This window comes from Denticeps clupeoides, chromosome 8 (genome assembly GCF_900700375.1).
Source record: "Denticeps clupeoides chromosome 8, fDenClu1.1, whole genome shotgun sequence".
NCBI lineage: Eukaryota > Metazoa > Chordata > Actinopteri > Clupeiformes > Denticipitidae > Denticeps > Denticeps clupeoides.
Window position 1 is genome coordinate 6,412,800 of NC_041714.1, and position 20,201 is coordinate 6,433,000.

Here is a 20,201-nt window from a genome sequence, read left to right on the forward strand (position 1 = left end):
ATGGTTTATGTCATCATGCGAGGAAAACATTTTAGATGTATGTTATAACTGGACCCTAATTATGAAGAACATAATTTTTTTATACCATTGTTTCGGTTTAAGTGGTATCTGTTAACTTTTTGCTTTATGATGAAAATGCCACTGTTTCATTACGAAATCCGACAAAGAGGTCAGCACAGGCTCTCCAGGCCGCTGCTGCAGCCACCGTTTGATTATGTAAGATCGCTCGAGCAAATCCAGTCAAATCCAATCTGTAGAAGCAAGTGGGTCTGACTGACTTTGAGATTTCCTAATCTGCTAGTGGACAGCGTTCTGTCAGACATGGAGGGCGATGTGGGGATTGAGGCGTTACCACACGTACGTAACTCTGGGGGGTGAATGGAAGGCTGGGTGGGTCGAGGCGTTTTAATGTTTTTAAAACTGGCTGCATTTTGGTCACTTAGGTGGAGTAAGACTTTCAGAATTACACGTAAATACTTACCAAATAGAAAAAAAGTGTAATTTAATGACTTTTTTTTTGTAGAATAAAATTTGTAGGGGGGTGACCTTAATGAGATTAAAGAACTTTTTGTGTTATACACCAGCAATGTTGCCTCATTTGATACATATAATTGTAGTGGCGCAGGGTAAAATATGTAATATATGTTAGTAATTATGGTTATGGATGTGAATATGAATATGAATGAAGCGTGAGGTATGTGTGTGTGTGTGTGTGTGTGTGCATTCAGTGGTGTGTCAGTAGAGGGCGCTACACCTAGTGCATTTCCACTCATTATGCAGCATGGAGCTGCTCATGCTTCATCTCAGGGTAAATTGTCCTGCTCAGGGACTCCATGGTTGTCAGCGGGGTCAAATCTTGACCTTCGTGGTCCATCTTTTACACTCTGCACTTCGTGACTGTAGACAGAGACAGGTCTCCTTTCCTTCTTCGACTGTGTCGGGGTAGATCAGTTCCTTATCTGTCACATCCACCCGCTACTAAGACGAGTCCAAAAGCGGAAGCATGTTGATGGCCAGCAGTAAAACAGCTCATGTCAGTATTACCAGTGAGATACTGTATTTGCATGCTGGGTTGGGCTCCAGAAACACATTCAGCAACCCAGGACCGCATGGTCTCTAGGTCTTGCTGATCAGGTCAGACCAAGATTCGTTCGACTGAACTACTCATACCTAGAGGCCATATTAATTAAAATGTTATATGTAGAAGGCGTGTGTGCCATGCAGATTCTGGAGGTTCGAAGGACGTAATCTGTCATTTGACACTGATCTTATTTTTAGTGGCCTTCATTTTTTTTCTTTACTTCATGTCCTTGTAATGTTTCTTCTTGAAGAACACGGGGACTGATGTCACTCGGTTTATGCCGATGATTCATGATTTAGTGTAAATGTCTCCACATTTCCTTCTTCCTGATGCAATGAACAGACCTTACTGAAAAGCACCCCTGTCACCCTCACTCGGGCTCCTCCCCCCCCACGGAGGAGGGGTCTTTACGTCAGCATGATGTACGTGCCCCTCTCCTCATCAGCTGCATGGCAGGCAGCATGAGCAACAATGGCGTCTCCTCCCATTTCCTCAGGGAGAGCGGGGGAAGTCAGCGACTACGTGAGACAGGGTTTCAGGTCCGGGCGGGTGGGGTGCGTGGGTGAAGGGTAGAATTCGTCAGCTGTTCTCAGGCCCGAGGCCCTGCTCTGCCCGGCTGAGCCAATCGGCGAGCAGGAAGTGGGCAGGGCTTAAGCCAGTCCCCAATCCCTCCCCTCTGCATCTCATGTGAGTGTATTACACACAGCCTGACTTCCTGAGAGAGAGGAGAGACCTTCATCGCCACTTGGTCTAGAAGTTCCTGCACGGCGACGCCTTCCAGGGCTCTAAGACTGGGCTGGGACTGTTTCTCACGCTGAGACGGACGCGAGGACCTTCCTCTCTTGCTTTTTTTTTCGGATCTTTCCTCTCATTCCACCACATCAGTGGAGCAGGATGATAGCAGCACAGCTCCTGGCCTACTACTTCACAGAGCTGAAGGATGACCAGGTCAAGAAGGTGAGTAGCCCATGTCTCACCTGTCCCGGCCCCGCCGCTCTCCCAAAAATAGGAGAGCTTTGTAGCCCGAAAGCTCTGTGACACCCATGGGACAACAGGTGACATGTGCCGGTGTTTTGGGCTTATGAGGGGATCGGATGCTGTTGCGCCTTGAGGGCCTTTGAGTTTGGGGTGTACGGGTATCATCACCCTCCTGCGTCCCAGCACGCCAGGGGACCGGTCAGGGCACCATCACAGGCCGCTGCAGTGTCCTTGAAAGCAGGATGTCAGCATGCGGCCGCATGGACGCCGGGTCCTGCTGGGTTTTCCGCGACTGCTACGGCAGAGAGAGCGAGTATGAAGTTGGGGGGACGGGGGGGGGGGGTGGGTAACGGGGGGGTGTCTCAGCACAAAGCGTGACCAGGAGTCCGGTTTCAGTAGCCGAGCGGCTTTGCCCCGCCCCACGCTGCTGGTAGGCCCGGCTGTAGCCGTCGCCCCTGCGTATTTCTGAAAGGGAGGAATGCAAACATGGGACTTTTTAAGTGTGTGTGTGCGTGTGTGTGTGAAGGGAGGGAAGGAGAGGGCACGTTTTTCACTGCTACTTCCTGTTTCACCTCAGATCTGAGACGGTTCGGCGGGATTAGCACAGGGAGGACTTCCCTGTTCCCACCGCCATCAGAAAGCTGCGTGGTTACTCGTAAAAGGTTTATGGCTCACCCACGTTGCAGCGTCCATCTTTACCAGCTTGTCATGGTTCTCGCATTATTATAAATGGATCTATATTGTACTGGAGTACTGAAATTAAAACGGCTCGTGGCTCTCGGTGGGAGGCCTGCACCAGCGGCAGCGGCTGGGGGGAGGAGTGACGTCACCATGACAGCGGCGGCGATGGACGTGCACAGAGACCGCTGGTGCCTTTTAGAGCAGATTTAACGGAGACAAAAGGAGGCAAGAATGGCTGAAGCTCAGAGTTCACACACCGGCTCAGCCTGGTAGTTTTAACTGGGAGATCATTTCATGCTCTTTTAATATAAAGCACAGAAAAGTTTAAGTTGTAAAATTCTACATTATTACATTAAGTTTACATTTATATTCAAGGACATTTGTGACAGAGATTTTTAAGGAAGTTCAGATTTCCAACTAAATATTTGTAATTAATTATACACGGAATGTCTACAGAACCCACAGTAGAACGTTTTTTTTTTTTTTTTTACCTCAGTCTGGCCTGATGAAATGCTGCAAAATGCTGGGTCATTAAACTGCACCTTTCTGTTATAAGCAGTTATAAACTGTGCAATGGCCATAAACAGGACAGTCTAATCGGTTCTGAGAAGTATTTGATGTTGGTTCTGTGTTAGTCATTCCAGTACAATGGAGGGTTAGACTGTATATCTCATCGCTGGGCTCGTTCCATCGCATTCTTCTGCTTTGCCATTCGGCATCAGGGTTCCTCGCCAGCAACTCGGTCACTGCCCAGTGAGGATGGTTTTTATTTTTTCTCCCCTCCTCTGTACAGAGGGCATGCACAGAAGAGAGGAGCTGGAGCACAATGCCAGTGCCAGGACACGTTTTGCTCTCAGCGTTTCGAGATGCAGGGGACATCTGAGGTTTTTCTTGTCTTTCCCCTCCAACATGTCTTTCCCCTTTTCAAACATGGTCGCTTCAATCAAATACTTTTTATCGCAAGTTATCACAAGGCTCGTTCCTGAAGAACTGTGATGAACACAGATATCTAACGGTTTTGCTGCATTTTTTTTTTTGTTTCCAGATTGACAAGTATCTCTACTCCATGCGTTTCTCCGATGAGACCCTCTTGGAAATCATGAGCCGCTTCCGCAGGGAGCTGGAGAAGGGTCTGTCCCAAGACACAAACCCCACAGCTACTGTCAAGATGTTGCCGACCTTTGTGAGGTCCATTCCTGATGGGACAGGTAAGCGATAAGACTTTCTACTTCCTTGTACACTGCCAATCAGAAGTTTGGACACACCTACTCATTTATGAGCAGGCCTTGCATTTTTTACATTATAGAACAAAACTGAAGACACAGACCTATGAAATAAAAGTAAAAAGTCAAGGCAAAAAGTTTCTCTCGTATCTCCAAATTAGGGAGCTTTTTCTGTGATGGCAGAAATTCACACACTTGACTTCTCTTCACCACCTTAAGTTAGACGGGGACGGTTCCCAACTGTCCTGAAGGTTTCTGCTGAACACGTTCTTATCGTTCACTCATGGTAATCAGCATCTCATGAAGCAGCTTTTGATGAGGACAATAGTGAACAAAGCCGCCATGAAGGTAAAAAGAGGCCACCATTTCATCAAACATACTTCACTTTCTCCTGATACAACAAATACAAAATATTTTTTTTGCATTGGATTCTTCAAAATGGCTCCATCTTAGTCTCCATAACCTCCACAGAATCAAACTTTTGACTGGTTGTGTAAATTAAATTCAACTTTAAAATCTCAGGTTGCCATAGAACATATACATGAACTACATTAACTACAGTCGGGTTGGGGCATGTGCTAGAAATTGCATTTTATGAAATTATGTTGCTGAATATTAATCAAATTACTATTATTTAAAAATGATTTCAGATTCCAAGGGTTCCATTTTAAATTCCATGACAGGGTTATCTATGTAAACAGTTAGAATGAAAGAATATGCAGGTTAAAAATGTGATTTCCATGCTGTTGTGTCAACATGGTGAAATCGGCTTTGCTCCAGCATGTCCTCCACATTCTCCACATTTCATCATAGAGGAGGCAGGTTCTCCAGGTGTGTTTTACACTACTGCACCGCAGCATGTGTGCTGTTTCTTACGACAACAGTTTTGTTTCATCTTTGCATAAGTTGTGATGACACGGATGTAAGACAAATCCTTTCAATGTTCAAAGTTGTTCTGTGCAACTCCCGTTTGGTGCATCTCATATCCTTCCTCAGGCTAACCACAGTACGCCATTGTTTCTACAGCCCACTCTCAACAGATAATGTGTGAGGTCAGTAAAACAGGACAGAGCTTTTCACTCTGAATGAACTCAGCTAGAAATGCGTGAGTGTGCGGAGAGATGCTCCAGCTTCCCAACTATACAAGCATAACCTTTGATATTTGCTTCACATTGTTTCACGTTCTTGTGCAGTTATAGTTTCTAAATAAAGACATGGCCTTTAGATCAGGCTTAGATGACCTTCTGCGATGGGCACTGCTGTTAAAGAAAGCACATTTACACATGCACACTCCACGTGTGTTCATTCATAGTTTTGATGCCTTCAGTGAGAATCTACCAATGTAAATGGAATGAAAATAAAGAAAACACATTGAATGAGAAGGTGTGTCCATAATTTTGGCCTGTACTGTGTATCTTTACCTATTCTTAATAATAACAACAATAATACCATCAAAACACAATAATGCTTATTATTATATATTTATTATATAAAGAACGTGCTGCCATGGAGACTACCATAGAGGTTTGTGTAAACTATTTAACTGTGATGTTAACCAAAATGAGTTTTGCTTTGTTTACAGTTATAAAAGTTTTATTTCTAGTACACCGCTACCTGTACACATCAAATCGGTGTCAACAACATTAACATTGTCTGGTCAGGTCCATGTATCCCATAAAGCCAGGCTCTAGTCGTGTTGTTGGAGCTGCAGAATGATGCTGTGGTGATACGTGGTCACTTTATCTTGTGTAAATGGTGACTTTGTATATTTAAAAAATTCCCAAGTCCTGCTTCCAGTGCTTTTTTTGTCTTTGGCTTGTTCACATTCCTGATTCCATTCCTAATGCCTGGAATTCTGCAAGGGATGAGGGGGAGTCATTTGGTTACTTTTCCGGTCTGTCCTCGCCAACAGAAACCCCAAAACTGCATGTTGTACACCCCTACTGCTGCAGGTTACACGTTTATCAGTCCAAACTTCTCACACACACCTTCCCTTTCATCAAATGATGAAGTGTGTACATATTTAATCAACTTTTATTCATGGTGAAAATTATTGATATTCCAGTTCAATGGGGTCAGGGCCTTTTGATGTGGCTCAGTGACAGGTCTTGGCCACTGGGCAGGGACTGATATGACTGATTTAACACTGATATGAAGTGTTGGCTGGGTCAATAGCCCAGAGTGCATTTCAGGGCAGTGGGTGCAGCTGCTGGGTGCTTGCAGCTACACCAGGAAAACCTGTTTCTGAGGAGCCGTGTCTTTTCTCGCATCTTTTGTTCAGAGCTGGGAAAGGGGGCAGGGAACACAAACGTAGTAGAGCACAAAAAGGATAACAAAAATGTGACAAAGCACACACAATTGGTCAGTTAGCAAACGGAGGTTGTAACTATGTTAAATACAGATGGTGCTGAGTGTGAAAAGTAACATGCAGGCACTTGTGCAGAACTCACTCACACAGATACGCTGTTCTCTGGACCATTGTGAGATAATCCCATAAATATATACACTAGATGTCACGTTGAATGGGGCGTCTATGGGAATAAATGAGCCAATAGAGTCGCCATCTTGGGATGGTGTAGTGCTCCTTTAAAATGAATGAACGTCTATCAGGGCCACGGTGGAATACTGAATTAAAGCACCATTAACTGGAAAATTCTTGTATTTATGACCACGCCACAAATAAATTGACAGAGAGGTTTTCTGAAAACAGCATAATTTTATGTTCAAAATGTAATCTGCATATGTGTATTTTTTAAGTACACTCCCAGTACGTGCAGAAAAATACAAATACAATCACCACAAAAAAGGGCAGCAATGTTCGCTGAAAGACCCTGACAGTCTTCATGATGGACCCTGTATCCTTTACCACTCATACATTTATATTTTCACGTTTATCCAAAGCAACCGGTTTTTGTATGGATTTGTTGAGAACTACAGACAATGAGCTGTACACAATACAGACAAGAAAAATACTTTATTTTTTATATTCAATATGAAGGATGAACATCTATTGGAAAAAATAACTAAAGACAGGGCAGGTCCACACACAGATGCATCTTGTATAGATATTTACAGGTGTCAGAACCGAAGCTGTGCCTTTCCTGTACGCTGAGATTTAAAAGACAACTGTAACATCTGGTCTGTACGTTTACATTTACATTTACAGCATTTATCAGATGCCCTTATCCAGAGCGACTTACAATCAGTAGTTACAGGACAGTCCCCCCCTGGAGACACTCAGGGTTAAGTGTCTTGCTCAGGGACACAATGGTAGTAAGTGGGATTTGAACCTGGGTCTTCTGGTTCATAGGCTAGTTACCCACTAGGATACTACCACCCCTACCCACTACCACATGAGTAACATATTTTTTTTCAAACATAAAATTTTATAATATACAAGATGATAAAATAAAATCATACTTATGAAATGTTATGCCTTGATCCTTCGCTATTACAGCCATACGTGGCGCAAACGTCAAAGGATGTGGCGTAGTTCTTAATCACCAGTCTGGGAGCGGCTCTCTAAACACTGGTGACAGTCCATGTGATGGATTGTAAAGTTAACTGAGAAGATAAGCAGGCTTTTCCTGGCAAAAGTCAGAGACATTTGTTGGGTGTTAAGAAGCATTTTAAATGAAGGAACAGGACAGATTCATCAGCCAGCAGCATTTTCTGCTGTCTCACATATAACATTCACTAAACAACAAAGTGATTTATTCCCATTTTCACGTTTTCTCAAGTTGCAAGAATCGTATCCAACTGTACAACTCCTGTAAAAGCGGCACCTGATTTGATGTTTTCATGTATTTAGTAACTCTGGTCAACCTGGGACATTCAGTTTTAATTTAAGGGGTTCTTAATTCTGCTTTTATTACTGCATGTATTTGTCCAAATATAACTGCATTTGATGAACAAATGATCATCTGCATTCTATTCACCACAGAAAAGGGTGACTTTATAGCCCTGGATCTGGGTGGATCGAACTTCCGTATCCTGCGTGTGAAGGTGTCTCATGAGAAAAAGCAGACAGTGCAGATGGAGACCGAGATCTATGACACACCAGAGGACATCATTCACGGCAGTGGAACCAGGGTACCTACAGATACTCTTTCATTGTATAACTCTCAGGGTTGTCTATGCGTTCTCTGTACGGAATTTAGGTTTATTTTCATCTTCCTCTGTTCTGATGCAGCTGTTCGACCATGTTGCTGAATGCCTGGGTGACTTCATGGAGAAGCACAAAATTAAGGACAAAAAGCTTCCCGTTGGGTTCACTTTCTCCTTCCCTTGTGCACAAACCAAACTGGACGAGGCAAGGCTGAGGCTCACCAGCTACCCTGCACACAGCCACCAGCTCCACACCGCATCACATTCGTGATGTCAACAAAACTTGTCTGCTCTGTGCACTTTTAGGGCATCTTGCTCACGTGGACCAAACGTTTTAAAGCAAGTGGGGTGGAGGGGATGGATGTTGTCAAGCTTCTGAACAAAGCCATAAAAAAACGCGGGGTGAGATTCAGCACATTGACGACAACTCATTACTTAAACAGATGTGGATACTTGTGATAGTTGTGGCACCCACAGTGGTCCAGCAACTGGTCTACAGTTGCTGCATTAATAATAAAGTTCTATTTGTATGATTCTAAATGCATGATTTGTTAATATTTTCTTAGGACTATGAAGCTGATATCATGGCTGTGGTGAATGACACAGTTGGAACCATGATGACGTGTGGATTTGACGACCATCGCTGTGAAGTTGGGATAATTATTGGTAATCTCAAGGGCCTTAATTTTAAAGCACTATAATGCACTGTGTACAGTACATGGGGAGTGTTTGGAAATGTGTTCAGGACTCACAAACAGACAAAAACACATAAAACAGACAAAATTATCTGACTATTATTTAAATCCTGCAAATGCTCAACACAGTTGAATATTAACCAGGCTCCTCAGTTTTCCACAATAACTGAGGTTGGTGAATGTAGCCCATTGTTTTCGTGTGTGAGTATGAAACTGAAGCCTTAACATTAGTTGCCAGGCCAGTTCTCAAATCTGACCTCGACAATAACAGTGTGTGTGTGTGTGTGTGTGTGTGTTTAGGCACCGGCACAAATGCATGTTACATGGAGGAAATGCGCCACATTGAACTGGTGGAAGGAGACGAGGGCAGGATGTGCATCAACACTGAATGGGGCGCCTTTGGAGATGATGGAATGCTGGAGGACATTCGAACGGACTTTGACAGAGACATTGACAGAGGATCACTCAACCCCGGCAAACAGCTGTAAGCCCTGCGCACGGCCATCAAATAGGTTAATCAGGGTTTTAACACACGCTGCCTGTGCCTGCGGGTATTAAAGGATGCCGTGATACTGAAGTGCAAACTGACTCGTGAAGACACTTTGGCTTTTGCATGTGCTTTGTCCCTGAGAGTTGACAACTGTCTCCCGTTTGGCCAGGTTTGAGAAGATGGTGAGTGGGATGTACATGGGTGAGCTGGTGAGGCTCATTCTAGTAAAGATGGCCAGAGAAGGACTGCTGTTTGAGGGAAGGATAACCCCAGAACTTCTAACCAAAGGGAAATTTGAGACAAAGCACATTTCCGCCATTGAGAAGTATGTTGCCTTCAAATTCAATTTCTGTGATTCATAATAATTATCCCTGTCTTCATAAATGCTTGATGGAAGGAAAGACAACTGCTAAATGCTTATGAACTATGATCATGGAGCTACAATATGTTTGGGAAACTGGTTATTGGTTATTTCTGATATTGTATTGCTCTTTACTTGTTTTTGTTCTTATTTATACGTAAATGTGTGTGTTGGATGAGCACTATAGATCTTTGTCAGTATTAGTACTGTAGTACTAGCAGTGCTTACATAATTGCATGTTTACCCACTCATCCAGGAGCAAAGAGGGGTTGTCCAAAGCCAAGGAGATTTTGGCTCGTTTAGGCGTGGAGCCATCCGCAGACGACTGCATTGCTGTTCAGCATGTCTGCGCCATCGTCTCTTTCCGCTCGGCCAGCCTTGTAGCTGCAACGCTGGCAGCCATTCTCACTCGCTTGAAGGACAACAAGCATGTCCCACGCCTGAAAACCACAGTGGGCATCGATGGCTCCCTCTACAAGATGCACCCACAGTGCGTATGGTGCCTCATGGGTGGTGTAGTTGCAGTGGCGTTTGCAGGAATATCCTTGATTTACTCTTCTTTGCCTGTCTGTCTCTTAGGTACGCTCGGCGTCTGCACAAAACCGTTCGCCGGCTGGTACCAGAATGCGATGTCCGCTTCCTTCTCTCGGAAAGTGGCAGCGGCAAAGGGGCTGCCATGGTGACTGCCTGGGCCTACAGGCTGGCGGACCAGACGCGGCAGATCGCGGAGACCCTGGCTCAGTTCAAACTCAGCAAAGAGCAGCTGCTGGAGGTGAAGAGGAGGATGAAGGTGGAGATCGAGAACGGCCTGAAGAAGGACACCCAGGACAAAGCCACCGTCAAGATGCTGCCCACCTACGTGCGCCAGACGCCGGACGGGACAGGTATTCTATAGAACATTATAGAACATTTCCACGTGATACCTGATCGGAAGTGGGAAGAGTAGCCAAACATTTAACTCAGGTATGAGTAGCGTTACACCAATATAATTAAAACTCAAGTAAAAAAATGACTCAAGTAAGAGTACAAAGTACGTAGCGATAATTGCTAGAACCAATGGCGCCATCTAGCTGCCAAAAATAAAGCATATAAATGGTTTAAAAAATTAACGAGTCGAGTGTTGCCCAACGTAGTGAAGTACCGTTCCTTATTCACAAATGGACTCAAGTAAAAGTAAAAAGTAGTGCATTGTAAACCTACTCTTAGAAGTACTTTTTTTTCCCCAAAAGTTACTTAAGTAAATTGAACTAATTACTACCCACCTCTGTACCTGATCTTCCCAGAACTAAAAAACGTTGATGTCTTAAAGCTAATTGTGTAAAGTAAAATTATAACTGTTTTGTTTAATGTTCTTTAGAAAATGGAGATTTCCTGGCCTTGGATCTGGGCGGCACAAATTTTAGGGTGCTGCTTGTCAAGATCCGGAGTGGCAAGAGGAGAAGTGTGGAGATGCACAACAAAATCTACGCCATTCCTCAGGAGATCATGCAGGGAACGGGCGAGGAGGTGAGAGCATGGAGGTGTAGGCACTGAATAAATGACTTCAGATTTATTCTTTTTAATGGCTGCCGTTTTTGTGCTGTAGCTCTTTGATCACATTGTGCACTGCATTTCGGATTTCCTGGACTACATGGGGATGAAGAACGCTCGCTTGCCTCTGGGATTCACCTTCTCCTTCCCCTGCAAGCAAACTAGTCTGGATGCTGTGAGTTGAATGTGGTGGATTACGTGTCCATACTAATCATTTTTCCATGGAATTTTTTTATTTAGTGTCATCATTTTAGCATCGAGACAAGTTCATGACTTTTTCCTGGTGCTTCAGGGCATCCTTGTGAATTGGACAAAAGGCTTCAAGGCCACCGACTGTGAGGGGGAGGATGTTGTCGGACTGCTGAGGGAGGGAATTAAAAGGACAGAGGTGAGTCAGTGATCACAGTAACATCGAAAGATATCACGAGGCCTCTTCACCTGCCTTGTGTTCGCGTTTCGTGACCAATCTCAGAGACTGAAGTCTTCCGTTTGTCACATGTCATTTGCAGGAGTTTGATTTAGACGTTGTGGCCATTGTGAACGACACAGTGGGAACGATGATGACATGTGCCTATGAAGAGTCGACGTGTGAGGTTGGTCTAATTGCAGGTCAGTTTCTGACTTTAAGCTGAGTAAAACCTTCATTTGAGAACTTTTATAGCTTATTTCAATTTTTAACTTAAGTTTCGATTGTTTGGGTTGGGTTTAGCTATTTAGCTGTTACATCCCATCTTCAAACTGGTTCATGTTTAGAATGGAGCTTGTTCGATAGTCGAATGTAGTCCTCAGAATTTACATTAATACAAGAAAGAAACATTTTTAATTTTATTTGGGCATGCAGCAAATTGACGGTCGAGGTCTTAAACTATCTAGGATGAGGATAATGACCTGTCAGTCATCAGGCTCCACCCATTTATGAAGACATCATTAAAGAGTGTGTTGTGGGTGACAGAAAGTCACATGAAAATCATTGCCCTGTTTTAGGTACTGGCAGTAATGCTTGCTATATGGAGGAAATGAGGAACATTGAGACTGTGGAAGGAGATGAGGGCCGGATGTGTGTGAACATGGAGTGGGGCGCATTTGGAGACAATGACTGTCTAGATGACATCAGGACAGAATATGACAGAGCCGTGGATGACTTCTCACTCAACGCTGGCAAACAAAGGTGTGAAATGTATTTATTGTTGAATATTAATGGTTTGGTAGATGCATCCTAACAATGGTAAGAATCTTTTTTTGTGTCTGTCAGGTATGAGAAGATGATCAGTGGCATGTACCTGGGGGAAATTGTGCGAAACATTCTGATTGACTTGACAAAGCGAGGCTTCCTCTTCCGTGGACAGATTTCAGAGACACTGAAAACACGGGGAATCTTTGAAACCAAGTTCCTTTCTCAAATAGAAAGGTAAGTATTCCTCAAATCAAATTCAAACTTCCATTCACTGTTGACATGAACCATTAAAAGTCTTTTTCATCACCCCAGTGACCGGCTGGCGTTACTGCAAGTGAGGTCCATCCTGCAGCATCTGGGTCTGGACAGCACATGTGATGACAGCATCATAGTAAAGGAGGTGTGTGGAACCGTGTCCCACCGCGCTGCCCAGCTCTGTGGAGCCGGAATGGCCGCTGTGGTCGACAAGATCCGTGAGAACCGAGGTCTGGACCAACTGAACATCACAGTGGGGGTGGACGGGACCCTTTACAAGCTTCATCCGCAGTGAGTTGATAAATGCTGCCGCTGGTTTACAGTGTGCTGGAATAGATTGTGGATCATTAAAAGTCAGCAAAGCATTATGGAGAAAAGTGAAAATTCAACAAAATTCAACATGCATTTCCTAACGGAAGCATAAAATCTGTTTACTCGGCAGCTTCTCCAAGATCATGCACCAGACTGTAAAAGAGCTGGCACCCAAGTGCAACGTGAACTTCCTGCTCTCGGAAGACGGCAGCGGAAAGGGCGCGGCCCTCATCACCGCTGTAGGGTGTCGTTTGCGTGAGGTGGAAAAGAAGAGCTGAGCTCAAGTGAAGAAATGTATCCTCCATCTGCAAACCAAGACTTCCCCCTTCCATCCTCCTCCCATCACCACTCCAGTCTGGGCAGGACACTCCTGCACTTTCCTTCATGTCTTTGGATCCCGTCATCGCATCATCCTCATGTCTGTTAAGTTGCTGTGTGTGTGTGTGTGTGTGTGTGTGTTGGGGAAAGGGTAATGTGTGTAAGGATCAGAATATACTCTGTGATCTGCTGTGTTGAAATACCACTGTAAACATTTTTATGGATGTACAGTAATAGCAAAAGGGAATATGTTTAAACTCCAAATATCTAAAAAAAAGCCTTTGACCTACTATGTACATTATTTATTTTATTTTTGTATTTTATGCTTTTATTGGGATGACGGAGTGTTGCTTTCAGAGATCAGAGGTGCTCAGCATCATGTGCTGCAGAAGAATGTATGTATGTAAAGTTGCTTAGATGCTCTTTAGCTGCTCTGAAGGCACATTACAGAGATCTATGAAAAAAATGCAATCTGCAATCAAATATGTCGCACAACTTACTGTAGAAGCTTTAATAAAGGAGGTATGTCCAGAACTAAATGTATACTTGACAGGACACGTGTCTAACCTTAGTCATTGTCCATCATATGCAGTGCAGCTACCTAGTCTAATTATGTTGTTTTTTCCTCATAATTATTGTGATCAAAATTCAAAACTACAAAACTCAGGTTGATTCAAACATCTTATAGAACATTTTCTCATATGTTTCCTGCTTAAATTACCATATAGTTACCAAAATATAAACACCTTTTTTGTGTGGCTTCTTCCCATCGCTTGCTTGTCTGTGTATTTCCTGTAGCCATATGGCTAAAAACACAAAGGTGCAAACGATTCACACCTCATTGGCTGATGCTTTGGCCTTCTTCATGTACCACATCTTAAAAGTTTCATATAAAGTTTCTCAGTTATGGACTGTGGCGCATGCTCTGGTTAATTATGACGCTGAACAACTCTACATATAATAAATTAATGACTTTCACATGGTGATTTATTTGTAGTCCAGTTCCTTGCAGATCCCAGCAATCCCAGATAGAAAAGCTGATTGAGAAAATCGATAGATTGATGAATGGAAATGCAACAACTAAACTGTTTGCACGCGAAATCACAATTATAGAAAGGTGTGTTCATACTTTAATAGTAGTAGTACTAGTGTAGTACCATATTCTTAGTGTAACATGTCATAATATAAAGTAAATGGCAGTGTTATGTTCCTAATGTTTAAACAATGCAAGCTTCAAAGAGACTTTTTCTGTCCCTGATGCAGTAAAGACCAAATCCCAGTTTTGCTAGACCATAAACCTAACAGTGAACTCTCCATTACTGGGGTCTACAAGGGTCTACAAAACAAGAACATCAAATGACACTTAGCTTTGGTCTAGATGCTTCTCAGTATGTTCTGGGTAAGACTTTCATGAAAATATTCCACAATTCTTAAACTGTAGATAAAAAGTAAAATATGTCAGGTAATTATGATGACCAAATACAGCTGCATAATGATAATCTTTTACAAAAAAATGCATGTGGAGGCTATATCACAATGTCAAAATGGATTAATATCAATGTACATAATCACAATATAATTCTGTTAACAATACATCTCCCATGAAAGAAAGAGTGATGGGCTGGTGATGACCCTGGGTTGTGCTGCCATTTATTTCTAGGTTAAATAAATAAATATTGAAAGTTACTTTTTCAGCAACCACACTTCAGACCTAATATATATATATATTACACTGAAATATGCCATTTGGGGACATAACAACACTAAGACTAAGTGCTCTTGCCATAGGAGAACCATAAATCAATGCTCCTTGAGTGGGGTCCTCAAACAGGACCTGGTGAAAGTGGGTATTTGAGGTACAGTTTGTGCCCTTTCACCTCCTGCATGTCTTCAGGCTTTAATTAGCTTGGAGATGGTGTCCTCGTGTTCGCTGCCCTTGTGGACCCCCACACTGGTGTCCTCTGTGCGGTAGCTGCGGGTTGTACGGAAGGTCCGCATGTGCTGCAGCTCCATGCTGTCCTCCTCGGAGACCTTGACAAACGGGCACCAGCGAAATGCCCGTCGGAATCCCGAACGAAATCTGAAGGGAATATAGATATAGGAACTCACTTCCTACGTCTGTTACCACTTATATTTTAATGTATTTGATTATATAGGGTTCTGGGGGGTTTCCTTCTTAAACATTTGAATATTAATTAGCATGGCGCAATCAAGAAGTGCTTCAGCTCCAGGATTGTATAAGAATATTTGCCCACTTGACTAGTCAGCCAAACAGAATGGGGCTAATCACGCAACCAACCTTTGGTTCAGGCAGCAGTAGATGATGGGGTTGTACATGGTGGAACTCATGGCCAGCCAGAAGATAGCCAGATACACCTGTTGGATGTATTGTTCATTGTAGATTTCCTTACTGAAGCTGCCCAGGATGAAGTAGACGTGGTAGGGCAGCCAGCAGAAGGTGAAGGTCACCACCACCACGATCATCATCTTCACCACCTGGTTCAGGGTATTAACGGTATATAAAATAAACTACAAATACAGTTATCCTTTCGGCATATTGATATTTTGGCCAGTCACCTTGCGTTTGGCCCGCATCTGATTCTGGTAGTGTTCAGAGGCTTCACCCGGAATCTCGCTGCCCCACAGCCTGTATCCGACTAAACTGTAGGTCACCAACATCACCAGCAAGGGGAGCAAGTAGATCAGGACGATCACGGCCGTCTGGTATCTGAGGGGCGTGTTGTACGGATGCAATCTCACAACAGAAGTGACATTTTCATCAAAAAGGTCCATGTCAAATGACGCAATACAGTGACATAGTTAACGTAAGCATTAATGAAAGCAACTTGGCTAAGGCAAAAAAAAACTTTATTTATTAATAATTACTGTATAAATTAATATTAATTTATTAAAACGAATCACAGTGATTAATGCTTTAATCCATACAGCCCCAACTGATTTAGCAGTTTACTGCAGAATTTCTTAATGAATTATGTAGTTATTTCTTTTTTAAATGTGACATGTATTAGGAAACACACAGACGTCTCCACAGAGCTGTTATCCTGACATTCTCTAAGCGCCACTCAAGCATTGTGTTCCATCTGCACATCTTTATTCTTACGGAGAAAGCCGACCTCATAGCGGTTTCTAAAAATCAAATGAAATGATTTTTCAATTTTCATTAATAATTTGTCTGTTTTGCACTGTATAGAACCTTTGTGTACAATTCCTGTGTTAGTATACAGGGAAGATTCATAAAAATATTTCCAAACATGGCAGGCGTATTACATGAGCTGGTGCGTCCCTCCATAGTCGTCCGGCCACTGCACCAGGCACACGGTGCGATAGGAGTAGGACTTGGTGCCGGCATAGAAGCACTGAGGGAACGCCAGGGCGAACGCCAGAGCCCAGATCAGCGCTATCACTGCCTTGGTAGATGTGGACGACAGCCTGGGTTTGAGCGGGTGGATGATGGCCATGTATCTGTGCGGGGGGAGGGATTATAACCTATTCAAATTTGCATAAATGGATAATGGATTATAATAAAAAGTATGAGGAATGATTCGTGAAAGTCAGTCGGCTGGTGTGAATTCAGAACATTACAGCGCAATGTACCAACTTTTAATAAAAAAAGTAGTTTCCAAAGCATGACCTCCAGAGTTTCATCGCTGCATCGCGAAAAAAAACCCACTTGTACACACACTGTGACGCACAATGCTGCTCTTTATCAAGCATTTCTGGTCAGGGAGCTCTTTTATCACAGAAACAGCAGTTGGCAAAGTGGTTTGGATGATATACTCACTGGGCATTGTGCTGTGGCAGATTACAAATCTTTTTTTTTTTGGCATGCATCCTAAATGTTAATACCACACATTTGGTGTTTTAATATTTTTCCTTCCATACAGGGTGCGTGCGAATGCTTTACTTCACCTGTCAACTGCAATCGCCGCCATGGAATAAATGCTGGAGAACATGGCAGTGATGGGGAAGAAGTTCTGGAACCTGCAGTATCCCAGGCCGAAGTACCAGTCGTTGTGCAGCGCGTAGACGAAGTTGAAGACGGTGTTGAAGGCCGCCATGGACGCGTCGGAAAACGCCAGGTTGACGATGAAGAAGTTGGTGACCGTCCGCATCCTCTTGTGCGCCATGATGATCCAGATGACGGTAACGTTGCCGATGACGGACACGACGACGATGAGCGAGTAGGCGATCGCCCACAGCGCCACTTGCCAGTCCGGCTGGGCGAACACGTTGGTGCTGGTGTCGTTGCCATCCTCCTCCTCCTCGTACACGAGGCTCGTGGCCAGGAAAGGGGTCGGGGTCGCATCCATGTCTGCGTCTGTCAGCTCTCGGGGATCGCTGAGTAATTGATTGTCATTTTTGGGGACGGAGCGGCATCCGCGTCCAGATGGATTGCGCGTCGGTCCGGCGAGGGGGTCAGCCCCCAGTGGAAGGTTCCCCGGGGATACTTTATATGTCTTTCTGCTCGTCCTGTCAAAGAAAGACCGAAAAAAGAAAAGAAAAGGACAGGCAGGCATCCGTCTGTGTCTGGAGAGCTTTGGCGACGTCCCTTTAGAAGAATGTGCGGCGCGCTTTTGGGGAGGGGGGGTGTGTCCGCTCCGCAAACGTGACGTTGCAGACAGATGAATCGAACCATTACCTTCCTTTCCTCGGCCGACTGTCATTATTAAAAAGATAATAATAAATGCCGCTGTGTCGGATTTTCCGAACTTGTCGCCTGTACTGGAGGACGCGTGGCGCATCGCACGTCTGGAGTTTACAGCGTGTGCAGGTACAGGGTTTTATAAAAGTGCAAGTGCACCCTGGTTGCCATGAAGACATGGAAAGGTGCAGGCTGTTCTGGCCACCAGTTCACTCATTTACACTCAAAATACAGGCCTGTCCCTGAACACTTTAATTGTTTCATGTTTCAACAAGCAAATGCATGAAGCATGAAAAAAAATAAATAAAAATAAAGCCAAACCCATGACGTAAAAAGTAAATGTATATTTAACAATGAAATAAAATCCAGAACAGCCATAACATTATGACCAGAAAGAGAAGAGCTCTGACCAGTCAAGGCATAGACTCCACTAGACCCATGCCACTAGTTATGCTGACTAGTCCTGTAAGGTGTGAACGTTATCGTGCTGAAAGAGGGTTCTGTCTTCAGGCAATACCATCTCCATGAAAAGTGAAGTGATTGTCACATGTGATACACAGCAGCACAGCACACGGTGCACACAGTGAAATTTGTCCTCTGCATTTAACCCATCACCCTGAGTGAGCAGTGGGCAGCCATGACAGGCCCCCGGGAGCAGTGTGTGGGGACGGTGCTTTACTCAGTGGCACCTCAGTGGTACCATGGCGGTTCAGGATTTGAACCAGCAACCACTTCCTTAACCGTTAGGCCACCATGATGCAAAAGACCAGAAGATTCATCAGACCAGAACTGCTTCACAGTTGTAGGTACGATGGGAGGAGCTTCTATCCTCAGGCTATAAGGCTTCTTACTCAAGACATGCAACTGCACTTAACCCCGCACCTCCATAAACCTGTCAGCACAGGTGAATTGGATATTTTATTCATCTGCTGCTGTGTCCTAATTATCAATAATATACCACTTTACACTCTCCTGTGCACAGCAGTAGCAGTTCTCATTTATCTCACAAGAAAAGTTCATCTTACATTGTTTATCGTATTTATATTACTTTTTATTGCAGCATTTTTCTTTCTTTAATTGAATCTAATGGTCCTGTTTGTAATTTGCACAGTCTTGTGAGGTGCATTTCTCTGCATGACAAATAAATAATCTTCCGTCTTCGATCTGGGTGCTTTCTGCAGTGGAGATGGGTCACCATGGGCGTCCAGACTGACATCAAACTCAACAGCTCTGTGCGTTCTGAAACGTTCTATCAAAACAAGCATGAACTTTTTCAGTAATTTGACCTACAGGCTTAACATATGCAGAACCTCAGACCAGGTCCAGACCATTACAAACCGGGATCATCCTACAACAGCAGCAGTTTTGGGGATGCTATGGCCTTGCCATCTACCATCCCAATACGTCACTCAAATCCCTACACTTGTCCATTATTTCATGCTTCCAACACAAATCCATGAACAAAATGAACTGCTGTGTTATTTAAATTCACCCATCATTATATTATGGCTGATATACCTTTACATACATAATTTGTGTATTTTTTTGCAGTCATGGAGTGTATATCAGACATTCTGTTGACATTAGTGCGGTATGAACAAAACAACGTTTCTCCGTAACCTGGTGCTACATTTAACATTTAAACACATTTACATACTGACATAAAGTGCATCAACGAACCGGCTGCATAAAGTGCAAACATGGGACACAGGCAGTGCAAGAATAACAGAATGACAACATAGACAGCGCTAAAAACCAGCGAAACAAGTCGTGAAGGTGCAGAGTAACAATGCACAACTACTGCTGTAATAGAAATGTAAATGAGAGATGGGCTGATGTCTTTACATCCACCGAATCTCACTGACTGGACAGCGCTGCATTTAAAACTGGATTGGTGCATTTAAAATGCATAATTGGTGTAACACTGGCTATATCTGTTAGGTGAAAGTGCACGACTGACTTCCGATTGAAGGCTGCGCCAACCCTGTGGGACCAAGAGGAGGACACAGTTTGTCTCGCTCTCATTCTCTCTTTCATAAGTGCCAGATTCCTCTGTGTCGGCTCACTTGAACAAAACCTTCGGCCTGTTTCGTATAAATACACGAGGCTAGAACGAGAACATGCCTACTTCAACCAGCCATGGACTATACAAGCTAGTACTTTAACTATAACAGAAAGAACAAAGGTGAGGACTGTGGTGACGTTTCTATGACATCTGTGCTTTTGTGACTTGCATCATGTTATGCCACAGAGATATAATGCCGACTAGGAATGGCGGTATTCAGTATTCTAAGCACAGAGACCAGGAATAGACCAGGCCACTTTATTAGGTA

General features: G+C 43.7%; 2 protein-coding genes across 5 annotated transcripts; one reads left to right on the forward strand and one right to left on the reverse strand.

The window, feature by feature from the left end:
- The first annotated feature begins 255 nt into the window (after positions 1–255).
- Positions 256–13,975, forward strand: hk1 (hexokinase 1). 2 transcript variants are annotated; one of them, XM_028988958.1, is made up of 18 exons: positions 256–357; positions 3,786–3,948; positions 7,907–8,055; positions 8,156–8,275; positions 8,377–8,472; positions 8,637–8,736; positions 9,066–9,249; positions 9,425–9,580; positions 9,873–10,106; positions 10,196–10,500; positions 10,974–11,122; positions 11,202–11,321; positions 11,439–11,534; positions 11,656–11,755; positions 12,131–12,314; positions 12,399–12,554; positions 12,633–12,866; positions 13,018–13,975. In XM_028988958.1, exons 1-18 carry the CDS (start codon positions 322–324, stop codon positions 13,163–13,165), a joined length of 2,730 nt encoding a protein of 909 aa, XP_028844791.1. In that variant the 5' UTR covers positions 256–321; the 3' UTR covers positions 13,166–13,975. The 2 variants fall into 2 exon arrangements, with proteins under 2 accessions (XP_028844791.1, XP_028844790.1); XM_028988957.1 differs by lacking the exon at positions 256–357 and adding an exon at positions 409–2,038.
- Positions 11,959–18,462, reverse strand: tacr2 (tachykinin receptor 2). Of its 3 annotated transcripts, none has more exons than XR_003750531.1 (6): positions 17,136–18,462; positions 16,494–16,688; positions 15,783–15,933; positions 15,505–15,701; positions 13,952–15,285; positions 11,959–12,902 (listed from the first exon to the last, which is right to left on the reverse strand). XR_003750531.1 is itself a non-coding variant. In XM_028988960.1 (6 exons), the coding sequence occupies exons 1-5, from the start codon at positions 17,966–17,968 to the stop codon at positions 15,096–15,098; spliced, it is 1,566 nt and encodes a 521-aa protein (XP_028844793.1). In that variant the 5' UTR covers positions 17,969–18,462; the 3' UTR covers positions 11,959–14,640; positions 15,083–15,095. The 3 variants fall into 3 exon arrangements, 2 of the variants coding, with proteins under 2 accessions (XP_028844793.1, XP_028844792.1); XM_028988960.1 differs by having other exon boundaries at positions 11,959–14,640; positions 15,083–15,285; XM_028988959.1 differs by having other exon boundaries at positions 11,959–15,285.
- Between the last annotated feature and the right edge of the window lie 1,739 nt (positions 18,463–20,201).